The 15,025-nt window shown below is 54.7% G+C and overlaps 2 protein-coding genes across 2 annotated transcripts; one reads left to right on the top strand and one right to left on the bottom strand.

Moving 5' to 3' along the window:
• Nucleotides 1-435: 435 nt before the first annotated feature.
• Nucleotides 436-12,074, bottom strand: EIF2A (eukaryotic translation initiation factor 2A). The gene is made up of 14 exons (XM_065073304.1): nucleotides 11,938-12,074; nucleotides 11,228-11,297; nucleotides 10,846-10,920; nucleotides 9,402-9,520; nucleotides 7,839-7,938; nucleotides 7,411-7,493; nucleotides 6,478-6,551; nucleotides 6,197-6,341; nucleotides 5,211-5,327; nucleotides 3,280-3,851; nucleotides 1,969-2,082; nucleotides 1,023-1,148; nucleotides 684-749; nucleotides 436-598 (listed from the first exon to the last, which is right to left on the bottom strand). Exons 1-14 carry the CDS (start codon nucleotides 11,963-11,965, stop codon nucleotides 533-535), a joined length of 1,755 nt encoding a protein of 584 aa, XP_064929376.1. The 5' UTR covers nucleotides 11,966-12,074; the 3' UTR covers nucleotides 436-532.
• Nucleotides 12,075-12,107: 33 nt separating this feature from the next.
• SERP1 (stress associated endoplasmic reticulum protein 1) lies at nucleotides 12,108-14,068 on the top strand. Its single transcript, XM_065073357.1, has 3 exons — nucleotides 12,108-12,345; nucleotides 12,420-12,495; nucleotides 12,634-14,068. Exons 1-3 carry the CDS (start codon nucleotides 12,262-12,264, stop codon nucleotides 12,672-12,674), a joined length of 201 nt encoding a protein of 66 aa, XP_064929429.1. The 5' UTR covers nucleotides 12,108-12,261; the 3' UTR covers nucleotides 12,675-14,068.
• The last annotated feature ends 957 nt before the right edge of the window (nucleotides 14,069-15,025 follow it).

The following is a 15,025-nucleotide window of genomic DNA, read 5'->3' as shown; positions in this document are numbered from 1 at the left end:
CACGGCGAGCACGTGGCCCCAACAGGCGCCCTCGAGACGGAACAACAAAGCGCTTCTGTTATTCGATGCTCTTTATTTTTATCTACAACCCATTACTGCATAAGGATCACATCTTTTTAAATATAATAAAGCTATCAAAGGGGCAAAACTCATCGCCTTCCCTCCTCACACCCAAACACGGAAAAGATAAACTGAGAGGGGGCTGCTGTGGCTTTTCCAGCATCCCCTGGGACACACTCGCACACATGCACACTCACATGTGCACACTCACACACTCACAAGCGCACACACACACGTGCACACACTCACACACACTCACACTCGCATGGGAACAGCAGCAGAACCGGCCGACGCGACCCTCAGTACTTGCTGACAGCTTCACACGTGCAAAATCCTTAGGAAAGCTTTCTAAGATGCAAGTGTGCAGCACAGCTGTGGAGTTTCGCATCCTCATTTTATTGTGTTCAAGTTAGTACAAATTAGTATCTTCCAGGAGCTTTGTGTTGACACCGCACTGGATTTCCACGACGTTTTAAAGACCCAGCTCCAGGTCCTCCAGCTCCTGAAGAAGAGCAGTTTCCTTCTGAATCTTCTCCAACTAGAACAAAGGAAGCACAGGGTGTCACAGCTGTACCTCACCATGGGAACAGAACCTGAGTAAACTGCTTACATCGGAACAGTACCTGGTTTTTCTCCAGCTGTTTGCCAGCAGCTGCTTGTTCTTTCAGTTGCTCAATTGCCTTTAGTTTCTGTAAACAAACAAACAAACAAACTACACTAACAGAAAACTATTTGTGAACGGAGAACAGAAGCAACAGCCTCAGCCCGACAGACCTTCCGTCCCGGCAAGCAGCCTCCACTGCTCTACAGGCTGGAAAAGCACAGGACGCTCCTTTACAGCCTCAGGAAATTACCTTCTATTAAACGTCATCCTACACAGCTCGAGTCACTGTAGCATCAGACTGGATCTTGCAGTCAGCTCTTTGGGAAATCTGCTGTGCATAGGGTAAAAAAGCCCTCACCTTTCTTAAATTCTTGATCTTCTTGTCAACCTCGGGGTCTCCCGAGGTGACGGCCGGCGCGGCATTGCGCGGCGCGTCCTGCGGCACCGACGGCGCTGGTTCCTGGTTCGCATCGGCTTTGGCCTCCTGCAAATAAACGAAATACACTCGTTATCTAGAAAACACCTTGGATTACAAAGGAGCTGCAAAGTGTCTTCAATAATTTCAAGGCATCCATTTATGTGTTTCTTCTTTCTCTAGTTTGCTGGTGTTCTCCAACATTTGTAGGTTATTTGCTTGGATTAACTGTATTACCTGTGTATGCGTTCTCCATGAGAAAAGGGTTATCTACATGCTGTTTAACTCCTGCTTTCTCAAGCCATGGCCGTACGTAGCGTAGGGAAACGTTAGCAAGGGTGACATGACAACCACAAGTACTGCATTAACAGACTGGTGGGCCATTGTCTCTGAAATAAAAGACAGGACCCAAAACCAGTGTAAGAAATTCAAAAAATCTTATGGAAAGAAGTGATTGCTTTGGAAGTTTGGAGAAGTTGGACGGCTGGTGTTTATGTACCCAGCCAGAGATGACCCAGGACAGGCTCTCTCTGCTCTGCCCTGATAGGGCGGCTCAGCCCGGCCCCGCTGAGCAGACAGAGCAGAGTGAGTCCGTTCTCACCCCCCAACGCTGGACAAACCGGGAGACCGGGACAGGGGACGGGCAGTTACTGATCCGAGCGCCGACGTCAGCCAGCACCCACGGCAGCTCATCACAGGCGCTGTTGTCAAGTCATCCCCTTGCACCTGCTTTAGTCTGATTAAAGAGCCTCCCACCCTCCCCAAGACTCAGCACTCGCAAAACATGTGGAGGGCTCTTGGCGCACCCAACGGCCACGGCTCCGAGACCCATCGGGGCATCTGTGAAAACTCAGGAGTGTTATCCTTGACAGAAACACTTCTGCAGTACCTGCTTAGCAGCTTTCTTCGCTTCATGTTTCCTTTGATTCTTGAGAGCCGTTTTGGAGAGTGGCTTATCGCTGCTTCCCAGCTGCTTCATGTTCTGCGGCGGCTCATCCTCATGCTGCAGGGTGTGCAAAGGTAACAGTCAGGAAAGCATGCTCATGATGGAAAGAAGAAAAACGAAGGACGTGCCCTTTCTCTTTGGAGTAGCAGAAGACAGCGTGAAAAGGGTTTCTAACGCATCCATTCGCAACTTTGGACGGAACTACCCTGCATGTCCCGAAGGTTTAACGATTTCTGATAAAATAACAACATCGTAATGTTTTCTGTCTTGGGGAAAATCAAAGAGGAATGAAACAGTACAAAATGACTGAAACTTGGTGTTTTGCTTTCTAGCTCAGACTCCTAGTGGCAAGAAAGGAAAGAGGGTTGCTGGGAGGGGAGATGAGGTGGGGTTTCTCAGGGGTGGGGGCATTTAGCAGGGCTGACAGGGGGCACTCTTTAGTCTTTTTTTTTTTAAGATAACGGTTAACTGAGGAGGTGGATTGGTTTAATGGATTGATTTAATGCACATGACAAGATTTCTTGCCCATATAAGTAACCAGAACGATTTTATTTATGAATCTTTTCTCTACTACTTCAGCTTGTTGCTCATTTGCCAAACCAGACGTTAGGATGATTAACAGACTCCTCGCCAGCTGCCTTTCCTTCAAAAGCACGAGACTCAAAGCTCCCCAAGACTCACACATCAAGGGTGCAATTGTTAAATGTGACTACCTGCTGCTCAGCCTACTTTGAAAACTGATCAGACCAACAGGCCGCCACGCTGACACCCGTTCAAACCGCAGCTGCCTTGCTAACAGTGCGACCACCTCCTGGCCAGTTAACTCACCTAAAAAAGGGCAGCGTTGGGAGGACAGTCAACCCCGTCTCGCTGGGTTAGACTGGTCAGTTGGGTCACCCAAATCAGAGGCTTCCAGTGAACTGGAGTACCCAGTGTCACTATAAACCCAGGCTGCAGTTTATCCTTCCAGTGCATGTTGTAGAGAGTGGTTTTTAAGTTTGCAAACGGCTTTGCAAAAGGAGAGTATGTGGACCCAAGACATTTCGGTTTTCTATCACACATTCTTGCCCACGGCAAGTGAAGTGCCAAAGAGAATTATCCAGAAAACCTCTCAAGACCCCGCTGTGTTACTGTCAGCCTGCCCACTCTCGTAACGTCTCTCATTAACCGCACAGGTATTTGAGGCCGAGCTCCCCAGGCAGGCAGAGCCGCGAGACGGAGCAGCGGAGCGCGCGCTCTGGGCTGCGTACTCACGAGCTTGGAGCTGGCGGCGGGTCTGTTCCTCAGGGCCGGAGGTCTGTAGGCCTGGGCGGGCCTGGGCTCGGCGCTGGGCAGCTCGCCGGGCACCGCCTGGTACTTCACGGCCTGCGCCGGGAAGGCGCCGTCGGGGCAGGGCTGCCAGCACACGTGCCACAGCTCCTCGCCGGGCGGCACCGCGTGGCTGTGCAGCACGGGGCCCGTGTAGTGCCAGACCTTGTAGCCGTTGCTGACGCGCAGCCGCGGCGCACACGTGGCCGTCACGATGTGCTCCCCGTCGGGGCACCACGCGAAGTACGTGGAGTCCGAGGCCACCGGCTTGGAAATGAGTTTGTAGCTTTTGACGTCCCACACTTCCATCTGTCCCCTGAGGTTCCCGAATCCCGCCAGCACCAGGACGTGGCCCTGGGGGCTGTAGTAGGCAGCGTTGCGAGGACCGGTTCCAAAATCAAACACAGGGTCACATTTCAGATTAAAAACGGTCGCTTTGGCAGGCATAAAACCATACACAGCACAGAACTCGACAGAATTGGGGTTCCACACAACATCATAAATAGGGCCATTTTTTGCTAAAGGAAAAGGAAAATATGCAGCTGTTGTTAGGAGACTGTATCTTTCCAGTACAAGCAAAAATAATAGATATTCTTAACTTTACGCTTTGCTAAAATGCTGCAATCTAATTATTGACAGCGAAAATGAATTCTGCTAACAATAGAGGTAGAAACAGCATTTCATCTCCTGGTAAGTGTAGTTAACAACAATAACTGCAGCCGTTCTGAATTACCTCTGCAGGGTCAGCATCAGCACTTTAACAGTAAGCATATTTTTTTCATGTAAAAACAATCCTGTATTATTTTTCCTCGTTATTCAAGTATGATCTCTCAGGACCTTTTCAAACTGCCCCACTGGAAACCTGCAAAAACAGGAGTTTTATACCAGCTGGATACTAGATCCCCTTTCGTTTTAATCTAAGAAATATGACATAGCTCGGTGAAATACTGATCTAAATTATCTTTGGACTGTGGTCCCACACGGTATGGGGAATGACCTATTAGAGAGCAGCGTAGGGGAAAGGGACCTGGGGGTCCTGGGGACAGCAGGGTGACCATGAGCCAGCACTGGGCCCTTGTGGCCAGGAAGCCAATGGTACCTGGGGTGGGTTGGAAGGGGGTGGTCAGTAGGTCAGAGAGGTTCTCCTGCCCCTCTGCTCTGCCCTGGGGAGACCACACCTGGAATCTTGTGTCCAGTTGTGGCCCCTCAGTTCCAGCAGGACAGGGAACTGCTGCAGAGAGTCCAGCGCAGCCACCAAGATGCTGGAGGGAGTGGAGCATCTCCCGTGTGAGGAAAGGCTGAGGGAGCTGGGGCTCTGGAGCTGGACAAGAGGAGACTGAGGGGGGACTCATTCATGGGGATCAATATGGAAAGGGGGAGTGTCAGGAGGATGGAGCCAGGCTCTTCTGGTGACAACCAGTGACAGGACAAGGGGCAATGGGTGCAAACTGGAACACAGGAGGTTCCACTTAAATTTGAGAAGAAACTTGTTGGGGGTGAGGGTGGCAGAGCCCGGCCCAGGCTGCCCAGGGGGTTGTGGAGTCTCCTTCTGTGCAGACATTCCAACCCGCCTGGACACCTTCCTGTGTAACCTCATCTGGGTGTTCCTGCTCCATGGGGGGATTGCACTGGATGAGCTTTCCAGGGCCCTTCAACCCCTGACATTCTGGGATTCTGTGAAAACCCCACACACCTTACTCCAGATTAAAAAAAAAAATTCTGGTGAAGGATTATTTGCTAAGAGCGCCTCATTTTTTTTCAAGATTACTTCATTACACTACCAAACAAAACCCCTTGTACATGAACCAAAAGCTGGAACAGCAATTCCCACTATCGAGAGCTACAAGACGAGGAAAAACAACCCGAGAGCTACTCACGCAATTGTACGACGGCGCTCTCTCCGTTGGTGGCGATGTAGTGCAGGGTCTGCTCTCCGTAGTACGAGGCGCCTGTTTTATCGACGTCCGTACTCGCTATCACCAGCACAGCAGTGGCTAATGGAACAGACGTACAGGCGTTTCAGTACAACTATTTCCCAGACTGCCACAAACAAAGCCAAATCGGTTTGGTTATGAATTCCGCTAGTTGCTGGCATAGCCGTGCTGGTCACGTTCTCTTCTGGATTTAATTTTTTCATAAGTGGAACCAATATCTTCCTTTCTCAGATGAAAAGCGCAAGTCAAGTTTATTCATTCCTCGTTCAATTATGAGAAAGTGAACATACTTTTGCAGCCATTAAATAGATATTCACCCAAGACAAGAACAAGTACCTGATCAGCCTTTGAATAGAGTGTTTCATCAGCAGCTCTTGCACGTGCATCTATTTTATCCAAAACTGTGCCCACGTGTGGTTTCTACAGGTATTTAATACCTCCTCTGTATTCCACTCAACGTGGGCTGAAGTAAAATGGCTTTTACAAAATTACTCTGAAAGAGGTCATTGCTAACAAGCAGTGAAGGCCACCGAGGATGGAGCAAGTCGTCCCCACGGTGATATGTCTGTGCATATATACTACAATTCTACAGGCTAGGAACAGTTTATGCTCTGGTATAATTTTATGCTTACAGTCAAAATGCATTATCATCACAGAACGCAAAATTCAGTTTGAATTTGCTATTCAACTGCAAAATTTACCGACACATAGAACACTCTCAGTTACAATACACAAACCCACGGGTCACCACAGGCAAGTTCTGAGCGTTCGGGGAGCTCAGAGCCGCAGCGTTCACGCTGCCGTGGCACTAACGATACCTGCAGGACGGATCTGCACCTGCAAATTAACTGCAAGCCCCCCCACAGCAAACAAAGCCCTTACATCCCCCCAGGGTGGAATATACAAGCTGAAATACCCAGCTGTTGTACCTTTCTTGTTCCAGAGCATTGTCACCTTGTCCGCTTTGAAGAAACTCTTGTTGGCCAGTGCGGACTGGGGGCCGCCGAAGTTGGGGTACTGGTACAGCCTGACGAAGGACGGCGCCCCTTTGCTGCCCGGAACATACACAGCAACCTGCAACACAGCACGGACCTGGCTGCGGGTGGCGCTCTGGGAGCGCAGGCTCTATTCCATACTAGTACAGTGCACTGAAAGTACAGCCATTTTCTCAGAAAACCAAGAGAAAAACTGGAAACAGCATCAGAAGTACCTTCGTTGGCTGCGCTCCTGGAGATAACACAAAATCATTCACCTTTTGCAAATGCAGTTTGTTTGCAATAGTATCTGAAAAAAGAGAAAAAGTCAGAGATGCGATGAGGTTAACGACAAACCACGCTCGCCCAGATTATTTAACTGAGCCTCTTCATGGGTCTGGATCACAGACAACTAACAGCACACATCAGCACAAAGCGCTGCTTTCAGTGCACAAACAACCATCATCTTCCCACCTCATCCCACGTTTTTATGTACAAAACCAACCTGAACTGCGCCTGGGTCTGAAGCCCAGCACGTAGTCCTCGTGGGCTGCGGCGGCGAGGCAGCCGGGCGGCACGGCGCTCCGGCAAGCGTCCGCCACCAAACCGACCCACACACCCCTGCTGCCCGGCAGGTCTCTTTTATCCCTTTGCATTTCTGCTCTAATTCATCTTCATCTTCCTGCTTTTTTCTTCCCCTTTCCGACCTCTGTTGACTCTGAATGTTCTACCACTAGTAATAAGTTTCCTTGAAGGAAAATGCTCCAGCTTCACAACTTCATTTTTGCCATCAGTATAAATCTTCTAACGAGGCGTTTTTAACAGCTCATTGACGGAATACGCACAGCCCAAAGAAGCAATCACAGATCGCGTTCTCTACTGACAGTTTTCTGGATCTCATTACACGAGCAATAATATAAAATCAGGCCTCTTAAACTGAAAATTAGGTACATTTCATACTAGATAAGTCACTGAAAGGACAAAGAAGAAAGCGAAAACGTACTTAGTTAAAACATAACAATTCTGAATTCCAAATGCAAATAGAATTCAGGCAATATTTCAAATAAAAAAGGAAGCAAAGAAGAAATGAGGAAAAAAATTGAAAGTGAAAAAAAACCACCCAAAAGAAGATGCCCAAATGGAAGCATCCCATAGAAACACTTGCGTACTGAAGCTGTTGTTTTCGAAGAAGTGCACTTCGTTGTTCACGTTCCTGGCACAAACGCTCTCGTCATCTGCCCAGCAAGGACACCTGTGTCAGCAGGAATGAAACAACACTGAGCGCTGCTCGTCTTTAGCAGTTTCCTTCCTACATTTTGAAATGCAAGCAGGTTCAAACACGACACGTTTCAAATGGACACATGACACCTGCACAGTAATAAATATACAACCAGACTTCTCTGTGGTGCAGAATGCTGATTTATGTGAAGAAATGAACAACTGTAACTATGTACAAAGATACCTCCAAGCACAGACAGCACACAGCCGGGAGCAGGCAGCGTTCTGGAAGCCAACACCACACCACAAGCTCTATTTAGTGGATCAGACTTTGGAAACATTTATCTGCAAACAATGAGCATCGGGAAAACTTATTTACCAGTTCTGCATCTTCTTCTGGATGAAAGATTTCAGACATTTTCCAGTTTTCACATCATGAAGCTGCAGGTTGGGCACCCCCGCGGTGCCGTCTTTAGCAGCTGCAAAAGAAACATGGGACACAGTGGGGATGAATCTGCTTCACCACGATGAGGTTCCATCTCAGCGTTCCACCAGCAACCAAACAGGTGTAAACTTCTAACGAGCCACATCCCACCCCCTGGGGACTAAACCCCGCGCTGCTGATCGCTTTAGCTTTTCACAGAAGCCTTCCAGCCTATACAAAGAACTAACATTTGATGTGTTGGGTTTCTGCGCCCATTACAAGGACCACGGCCAGGAGGACAGCCTTTTTAATGCGTGCTTCTTAATCAAAATCCAAAGGTTGGCAAGCGCCGTAGCTATGTTCTGTGCTCCCACATTTTGCTCTCATAAGAACGCGATGCATTTTGTCTCGCACGCTGCAGTCAGAGTGCTGTCTGCAGTCCCTGCAGAGCGGTTCTGCTGGGTCTGAGCTCTGGACACCACAGCCCGTCCAGCACCACCAGCTCTCCAACAGCCCTGCTGGTCCTGTCACTCGTGCTGCTGTGTCCCAGCCGCCCCATCCCGGACCGTCCCACTCACACAGCTCGTGTCCCAGCGCCCCGTCCCGGACCGTCCCACTCACACAGCTCGTGTCCCAACACAGCCCGTGTCCCAGCGCCCTGTCCCAGACCGTCCCACTCACACAGCTCGTGTCCCAGCGCCCCGTCCCGGACCGTCCCACTCACACAGCTCGTGTCCCAGCGCCCCGTCCTGGACCGTCCCACTCACACAGCTCGTGTCCCAACACAGCCCGTGTCCCAGCACCCTGTCCCAGACCGTCCCACTCACACAGCCCGTGTCCCAGCGCCCTGTCCCGGACCGTCCCACTCACACAGCTCGTGTCCCAGCGCCCCGTCCCAGACCGTCCCACTCACACAGCTCGTGTCCCAACACAGCCCGTGTCCCAGCGCCCTGTCCCAGACCGTCCCACTCACACAGCTCGTGTCCCAGCGCCCCGTCCCGGACCGTCCCACTCGTGCCACCCTGTCTGTCTGAGCAAGCATTTCCACCTGCGGCTTCAGAGACACGTCTCCACTGTCCCATCAGGAACGTCGGCCCCGCAAAGCACAGCACACTGCCTCTGCTGATGGGGAGCGCTCCGCGTGGCCATGCCGGTGTGGACACAACCGCTCAGACAGCCCACAGTTTTCCTTGTCCATAAACTGCTCGAACAGCACATTATCCAAACACCCTGTCTGCACTAACATCAGTTGGCCACTTTTAGAAACATGTGATTTACTCAGTAGAGTAACCGCTAGTTCGTGCTCTCCGATCCAGCGTTTGTGAGAGCGGCTGGCAGCAGACGCTTTCAGGAGCTCCGTCCCTCCCTCCTCGCTGGACACCCGGCTACCCCGTGACCTTGCTGCACTGCTCACCCAGCTGGCAGAGGCCGCAGTGCCGAGTCGGGTAACGGGAAGCCTGCAAACCCAGTTCAGGTGTGAGTTACCCCAGGCAGGTCTGCAGCCGGTAGAGCACTCACTTGTGTAGGGCTGCCATGTGGCCAGGACCGTGTTCTTTGGCGAGAACTCAAGGCAAACTGTCTTTGGGAGATCAAAGGAACGCAGCAGCTCAGCACTGGTGACATTAACGACGTTTACTCTGGAACCAAGAGATGCCGTTTCAATCAAACATGCTTACAGTAGTTACCTAATAGCCAAGGTAGCTTTTCATGTCTTTGACTCTTCTAGAACTGTTCCAAATTTGGCCAGTGTAACAAAATCAGGAGAGCTTTTTCACGCCTCTTGCTTTCACTAAATGTTTGCAATGACGCCCTTTAAAACCAGACACCCAAGCACAACAGAAACTATGCACATGCTCAAAGCATATCCCATATTTTTATCTGCAGCGTATGAACTCTGAGGCAGAAACGAGTACAGTCTATCTGCAGAGTCCATCCACACTTCCGCAGTGCTGGAGTTGAGCAACGGCCGACAGAAAGATTCTAACCAAACTAAAACACACATTTTGGCCACGTATTTTTAAAGGTCTTTGATGTATAAGTATATGACAATTAAGAGCTGGGCTCTGGAGGCTGGGAGCTGGACACCAACAAGCCAAGCTCAGCCAGCTCACGGACAGGCCAGCGCGGCTCTGCGCCCCGCGCGGGACCCACACGCACCAGGGGTCACGTCCCAAACTGCTCCCCAGTGACGGTGCAAAGACCCAAAGCAGAGCGGTGCGGCAGGGCTGGAACGACCTGCCATTGGAACAGCCTCATTTAGAGCCGGGCGTCTGGATATACCGCCCCACTGTCTTCCCCACAAACATTTTCCAGAAATGGACCTTTCCAATCGACAAAATGAAGTTTTTGAAAAAAAATGAAGAGTCCAGACATTTTTGAGAACCAGAAACAATAGTGAAATTAATGAGTCCTATGTCTAAGCTGCCTGCTCTAAAACAAACGGCTACATGGTGTCAGTACGTACTTTGGCAGGGTTCTCAACCTGCTAGTAAGAACAGCGACATTCCAGAGGCGGCTTTATCACCTGCCCACAGCACCGCCCGTGACGCCCGCCCGTGACGGGCCGTCGCCAGTGGACGCCACAGCGCGCCTGCTACTCAGGAAAGAAACCGCGGGATGTTTGTGCACGAGGTGCACAGGCTCTTCATCTTCTGCAAACTCTGCTAAGAGATGAATCCAGAAAACCAGGAACTTCCACACTGGGAACTATGGAGAAACAAAACCAAACCCCAGCACATGCAGATTCCACGGGAAGGGACACATTATATAGGTGAGAAAAACAGTAAGTGCTCAGGAAACAAGCCACTCCTGCAAATAATGCAACAATAAACTGCATTTAAAGCATGTATGCAAACACTGTCACGAACAGCGACAGCCTTTACACAGACAGGAGTAAATGGGGCATCGTTGACCCAGTTTATCTAATACAAACTAAACTATTCATATCATAAAAGGTACCAACTTTTCTCCATTGCACCAGGCAAAGAGGGAACCGTCCTTGCTAAAAGCAACAGCTTTGCAGTTTTTTCCAGCGTCCCTAAGGAAACAAGAAACGCATGTGAGCACTCAGATCACCGCACACCTCAAGGTACTTTCAGCAGGAACAAAAGGGCACAGACGGGTTTCGCCGCTGTGCCCCGCAGCAGCACTTCGTGCGCCCCGCTCTGCAACCGCTCAGCGATTCCCGCCCGGGCACCCGCACAACCTCCAAAAACACCCGTTTTCTGGTTACTGACACTGCGAAAAACATCACTTGTACGTTTTTCAATCCTGGGGTCTACTTTTCCTTTTTAGACAACTACTGCTCTGGTGCCAAAGGTCAAAATCGGTGTTAAGCTCAGTACCTTGGAAAGGCGGTGCTCTCTGCGAAACTGGGTGGCCCGTTCACCATATAAAGCCCTTCGGATCCTCTCACTGCAAGAACCAACAAGCAAATCCAGAAAGTCGCCCAAAGCAAAAGCTTCACCTGTTCTGTGAATCTCGAGACCTGCGTGCACCTCCCCCCTCGCGTTTCAGAATAAACGAGAAGGTTGTAAAGAAAATTGAGAATGTAAATTGCGGTGAGACACCCGGGGCAGCACCGGGAGGGACACGCGGGGCAGCGGCAGCGCCGAGGGGGGACCCGGGGGCGGGGGAACACACGAGCCCAGGGACGGGGGGGCCCGCGGCCTCCCTGGCAGCCCCGCAGTGAAACCGTTTCTGTGACGTCTAAACGCTGTTTCCCGGATTTTCCCGACAGAAAAGCACATCGAGCACGCCGGGCGCCTGCCGCGGCGGCCCCGGGGAGGCCCGGCCGGGGCAGGGGCTGAGCGTGACCGCGGGGCAGCGGCGCGGCCGGCAGAGCCCTGCCCGGGCAGAGCAGCGGGCACCGGGACCCGGCCCGGCCACGCCGCTGCGGCGCGTCCCGGGGAGGAGAGCAGCGGAGGGCGCCGGAGGGCACCGTGCCGCCTCAGCCCGGCCCGGCGCGGCGCCGCCCGCCCCTCGTGCCGCAGCCGCAGCCCCACCGGCCCCGGTCCGGTCCCGGTCCCGTCCGCACCGCGCGGGCCCCGCGCACCTGCCAGCAGCGGCGCGGGCGGCGCCATCTTGGCGCGGAGGCTTCGACTTCCGCTTCCGGTTGAGCGACGGCGCGGCCGCCCCAGAGACGTCCACGTCGCGCGCCGCGGGGGCGGGCGGGGCGGCGGGGCGCGGGCACGTGACGCGGGGCGGCCGCTTCCGCCCGCCGCGGCGCGCGCCGCTCCGGAAGCCCCGCCGGCGGGCGCGCGGGTTGGCGGCGGGCGGCGGCCCCGCCCCGCGGCGGCGCGTGTTTCCGGCGGGCGGCGCCGCGCGGTGCTGACGCTGGCAGCGGCGGAGCCGGAGCAGGCGCGGGCCCGGCCGCACCATGGTGGCCAAGCAGCGCATCCGCATGGCCAACGAGAAGCACAGCAAGAACATCACCCAGCGCGGGAACGTCGCCAAGACCTCGGTGCGCGGGGGCCCGGGCGGGGCGGGGCGGGCCGGGCGGGGCGGGCCGGGGTGACGGCGGTGCTGTGCCCGCAGAGGACGGCCCCGGAGGAGAAGGCGTCGGTCGGGCCATGGCTGCTGGCGCTCTTCATCTTCGTGGTTTGCGGATCAGGTAAGCGGGCGGGGCGGCGCGGGCGGGCGGGAGCGCTGGGGGACGCCCCCGGGACGGCCTGCGGGGACAGCCCCCGGGACGCCCCCCGCCGCGTCCCGCGGGCGCCGCTCGGCCATCCCACCTCCCGCTCTCTTGCAGCCATCTTCCAGATCATCCAGAGCATCCGCATGGGCATGTGAGCGGCGCGCCGTGGGCAGCGGCCGCCCCGGCCCCGCCGCACGGACTGTCCCGGCGCCGCCAGCCCCGGGTCCCCGCGGAGCCGCGCCCGGCGCCGCCCGCCGCGCATTCCAGGCCCTTCACGAGTCATTCCGAGTTTTCTAGCCGTGCCACAGTGCCTTGACCAGCACCACATGTACAAAGCAATAAAAGTCTGTTGTTGACCTGCGGTCCTGGACCCACTTATTCAGCGCAGCGTGCGGACCCGCCACGCTGTACGCCATGTAGATACTTAGGAGCCGGCATCTGCTGTAAACGCCGCTTTCGGGATCTGTTTGAGCCTCTGTATAGCTGGAAATGGTTTTATTTAAGTCAGAAGCCGGGGCTTTTATAGTCGCTGGAGCGCGGAGCATGTTCATAGCGAAGCGGTTGGCTGTGGCTTACCAAAGTGCGTCGTCCCCTCTGTACGCGTAGTCTCACTGCAGCATGCAGCAGTGCGTTAGCGCTCCAACGCTTACTGCAAAGGAAACCCGCATCCTGTGCCTCTTGTGCTAATGCGTACAAAATGCTTGTTTGTATCGGGTCAGCGGGTGTTGCTCAGGCAGGAGCCGGCAGGACCGAGCAGACGCTGTTTGCGACGCGACCCGACGCCGGAGCCTCGGGGCACCGCGCGCCTCCCGCCGTGACCGTGACCGTGACCGTGACCGCCCGCTGAACGCTCCGGGGACAGCGCTCGACAAGCGCGACGGTGGCAACGTGACGGCGCTGCGTGGGAACCCCCTCCTGCCCACAGTCCTGCTTCTCCGTGCAGCCTCTGCGGCGTGTGGTATGTCTTGCGATACGTATTTAATCCTATTTAAGGTAAATCCTGCTTTCAACTCAATTTCATCTAGTGGTGGATCCAGTTCCTAACTGCTTCCCTATGGATGGCCACAGCTCCTCCTTAGTGATTACTGAAGAAATAAAGAAAATACCCCCTCCTCGCACCCATGACGAGATCACAGTGGCAGCTGCTAAGGACGGCCGTATCCCATGGCCGGTGGCCCGGGCCTGGCGCTGGCCGCTGCCTGCGGTGGGGCCCGGCCGGTCTGACGCTGAGCTGTGTGCGCAGCTGCTACAGGAAGATTCCTTCTCTTTTTTCAGCTTTCTTAGCAGAAGACAAATTTAAAATCTGGTTGTGTTACAAGTGATAGGAAGAGGTTTCTGTAGAGGTTAATTACATGCCTGTTAGCCGTGAAGGAGCTGATCTTTTGTATGAGTTGTCATATTTCATATAAATCACCGGGGCTGGAGTGCAGCAGCGGGCCCAGCCCCGAGCTGACGGGCGTTCCTGTGCTTGGACGAGCTTATTTTGTAAGTGGTGATGGGGGAAGCGTGTGTGATCTCTCATTTTAAATAAAGCTCTTTTCAAATGCGAGTTGTGTTTGTTTTGGAGTTGGAAAAATGGTGCCTTAGGCCACTTTGTCCTGCACGGAGCTTAACTCGCTTTTTCCTGAGACGAGTTGCTTTGTGGCCGGAGCCCCCGTGTTGTTCCGGGCTGGGGGTGAGCGGGTGCAGCTCCGTGTCCCCCGGGACCAGCCTGTCCCATGCGGGCTCAGCGCTGCTCCCGCGGCTCTGGTCTGGGTTCTGGGGGCTGCACCGCAGACACCGACCCTCGCTTTGCCCACGTGTAACGCGGCAGCTTCCGGCACCGCCGGCAGCCCGGGGCTCGGGCTCCTGTGAGCACGGGGTGCGTGCGAGGCGACCGCTGAGGGACGGGGGTGCCCCCGGTTATTCCTCCTGGGCAGTGGGTCTTTATTTTGCAGCAGCTTCACATTAGGCAGGACAAGTGACTTCCCTGCGCACATGAAACTCGCATACGGTCTCCTGTGACCACTGGTCTCCTGTGACCACTGGTCTCCTGTGACCACCGGTCTCCTGTGACCAGCGCTCTCCGTGCTCAGCGCGTCCAGCCGTGTGTGACACCGCGGCTTAAGAGAGGAGCGGGAGGAGTGGCGGGGCCGGGTGAGGGGCGTGCGGGAACGCGGCCCCGCGGCGGGAGCTCAGGCTGGGCACGGAACGGACCGGGCCTGGGGCAGCGGCTCCGCAGGGCCGGGCTGAGGCGGGATGAGCCGCCCCGGCGGGTCGGGCTCTGCGGAGAGCCGCCCCGGGATCCGGCCCGAGGCCGCGGGCCCGCCCGCTCCGTGCCCGCTGCGCCGCCCCGCGGCCGGCACCGCCGGGCAGCCCGCACCGCCGGGCAGCCCGCACCGCCGCGGCGGTTCCGCAGCCCCGGCCCCGCGGCCCAGCCGCACCGCGCAGCCCGTGAAGTACCTGCCGCCGCGGGGCGGGAGCTGGGGACAAAGCCCAGCGCTGCCCGGGACCGGAGCACAGCAAG

Source organism: Columba livia, chromosome 9 (assembly GCF_036013475.1).
Source record: "Columba livia isolate bColLiv1 breed racing homer chromosome 9, bColLiv1.pat.W.v2, whole genome shotgun sequence".
In the NCBI taxonomy this organism is placed as follows: domain Eukaryota; kingdom Metazoa; phylum Chordata; class Aves; order Columbiformes; family Columbidae; genus Columba; species Columba livia.
This window is presented reverse-complemented; position numbering and strand designations above follow the sequence as displayed.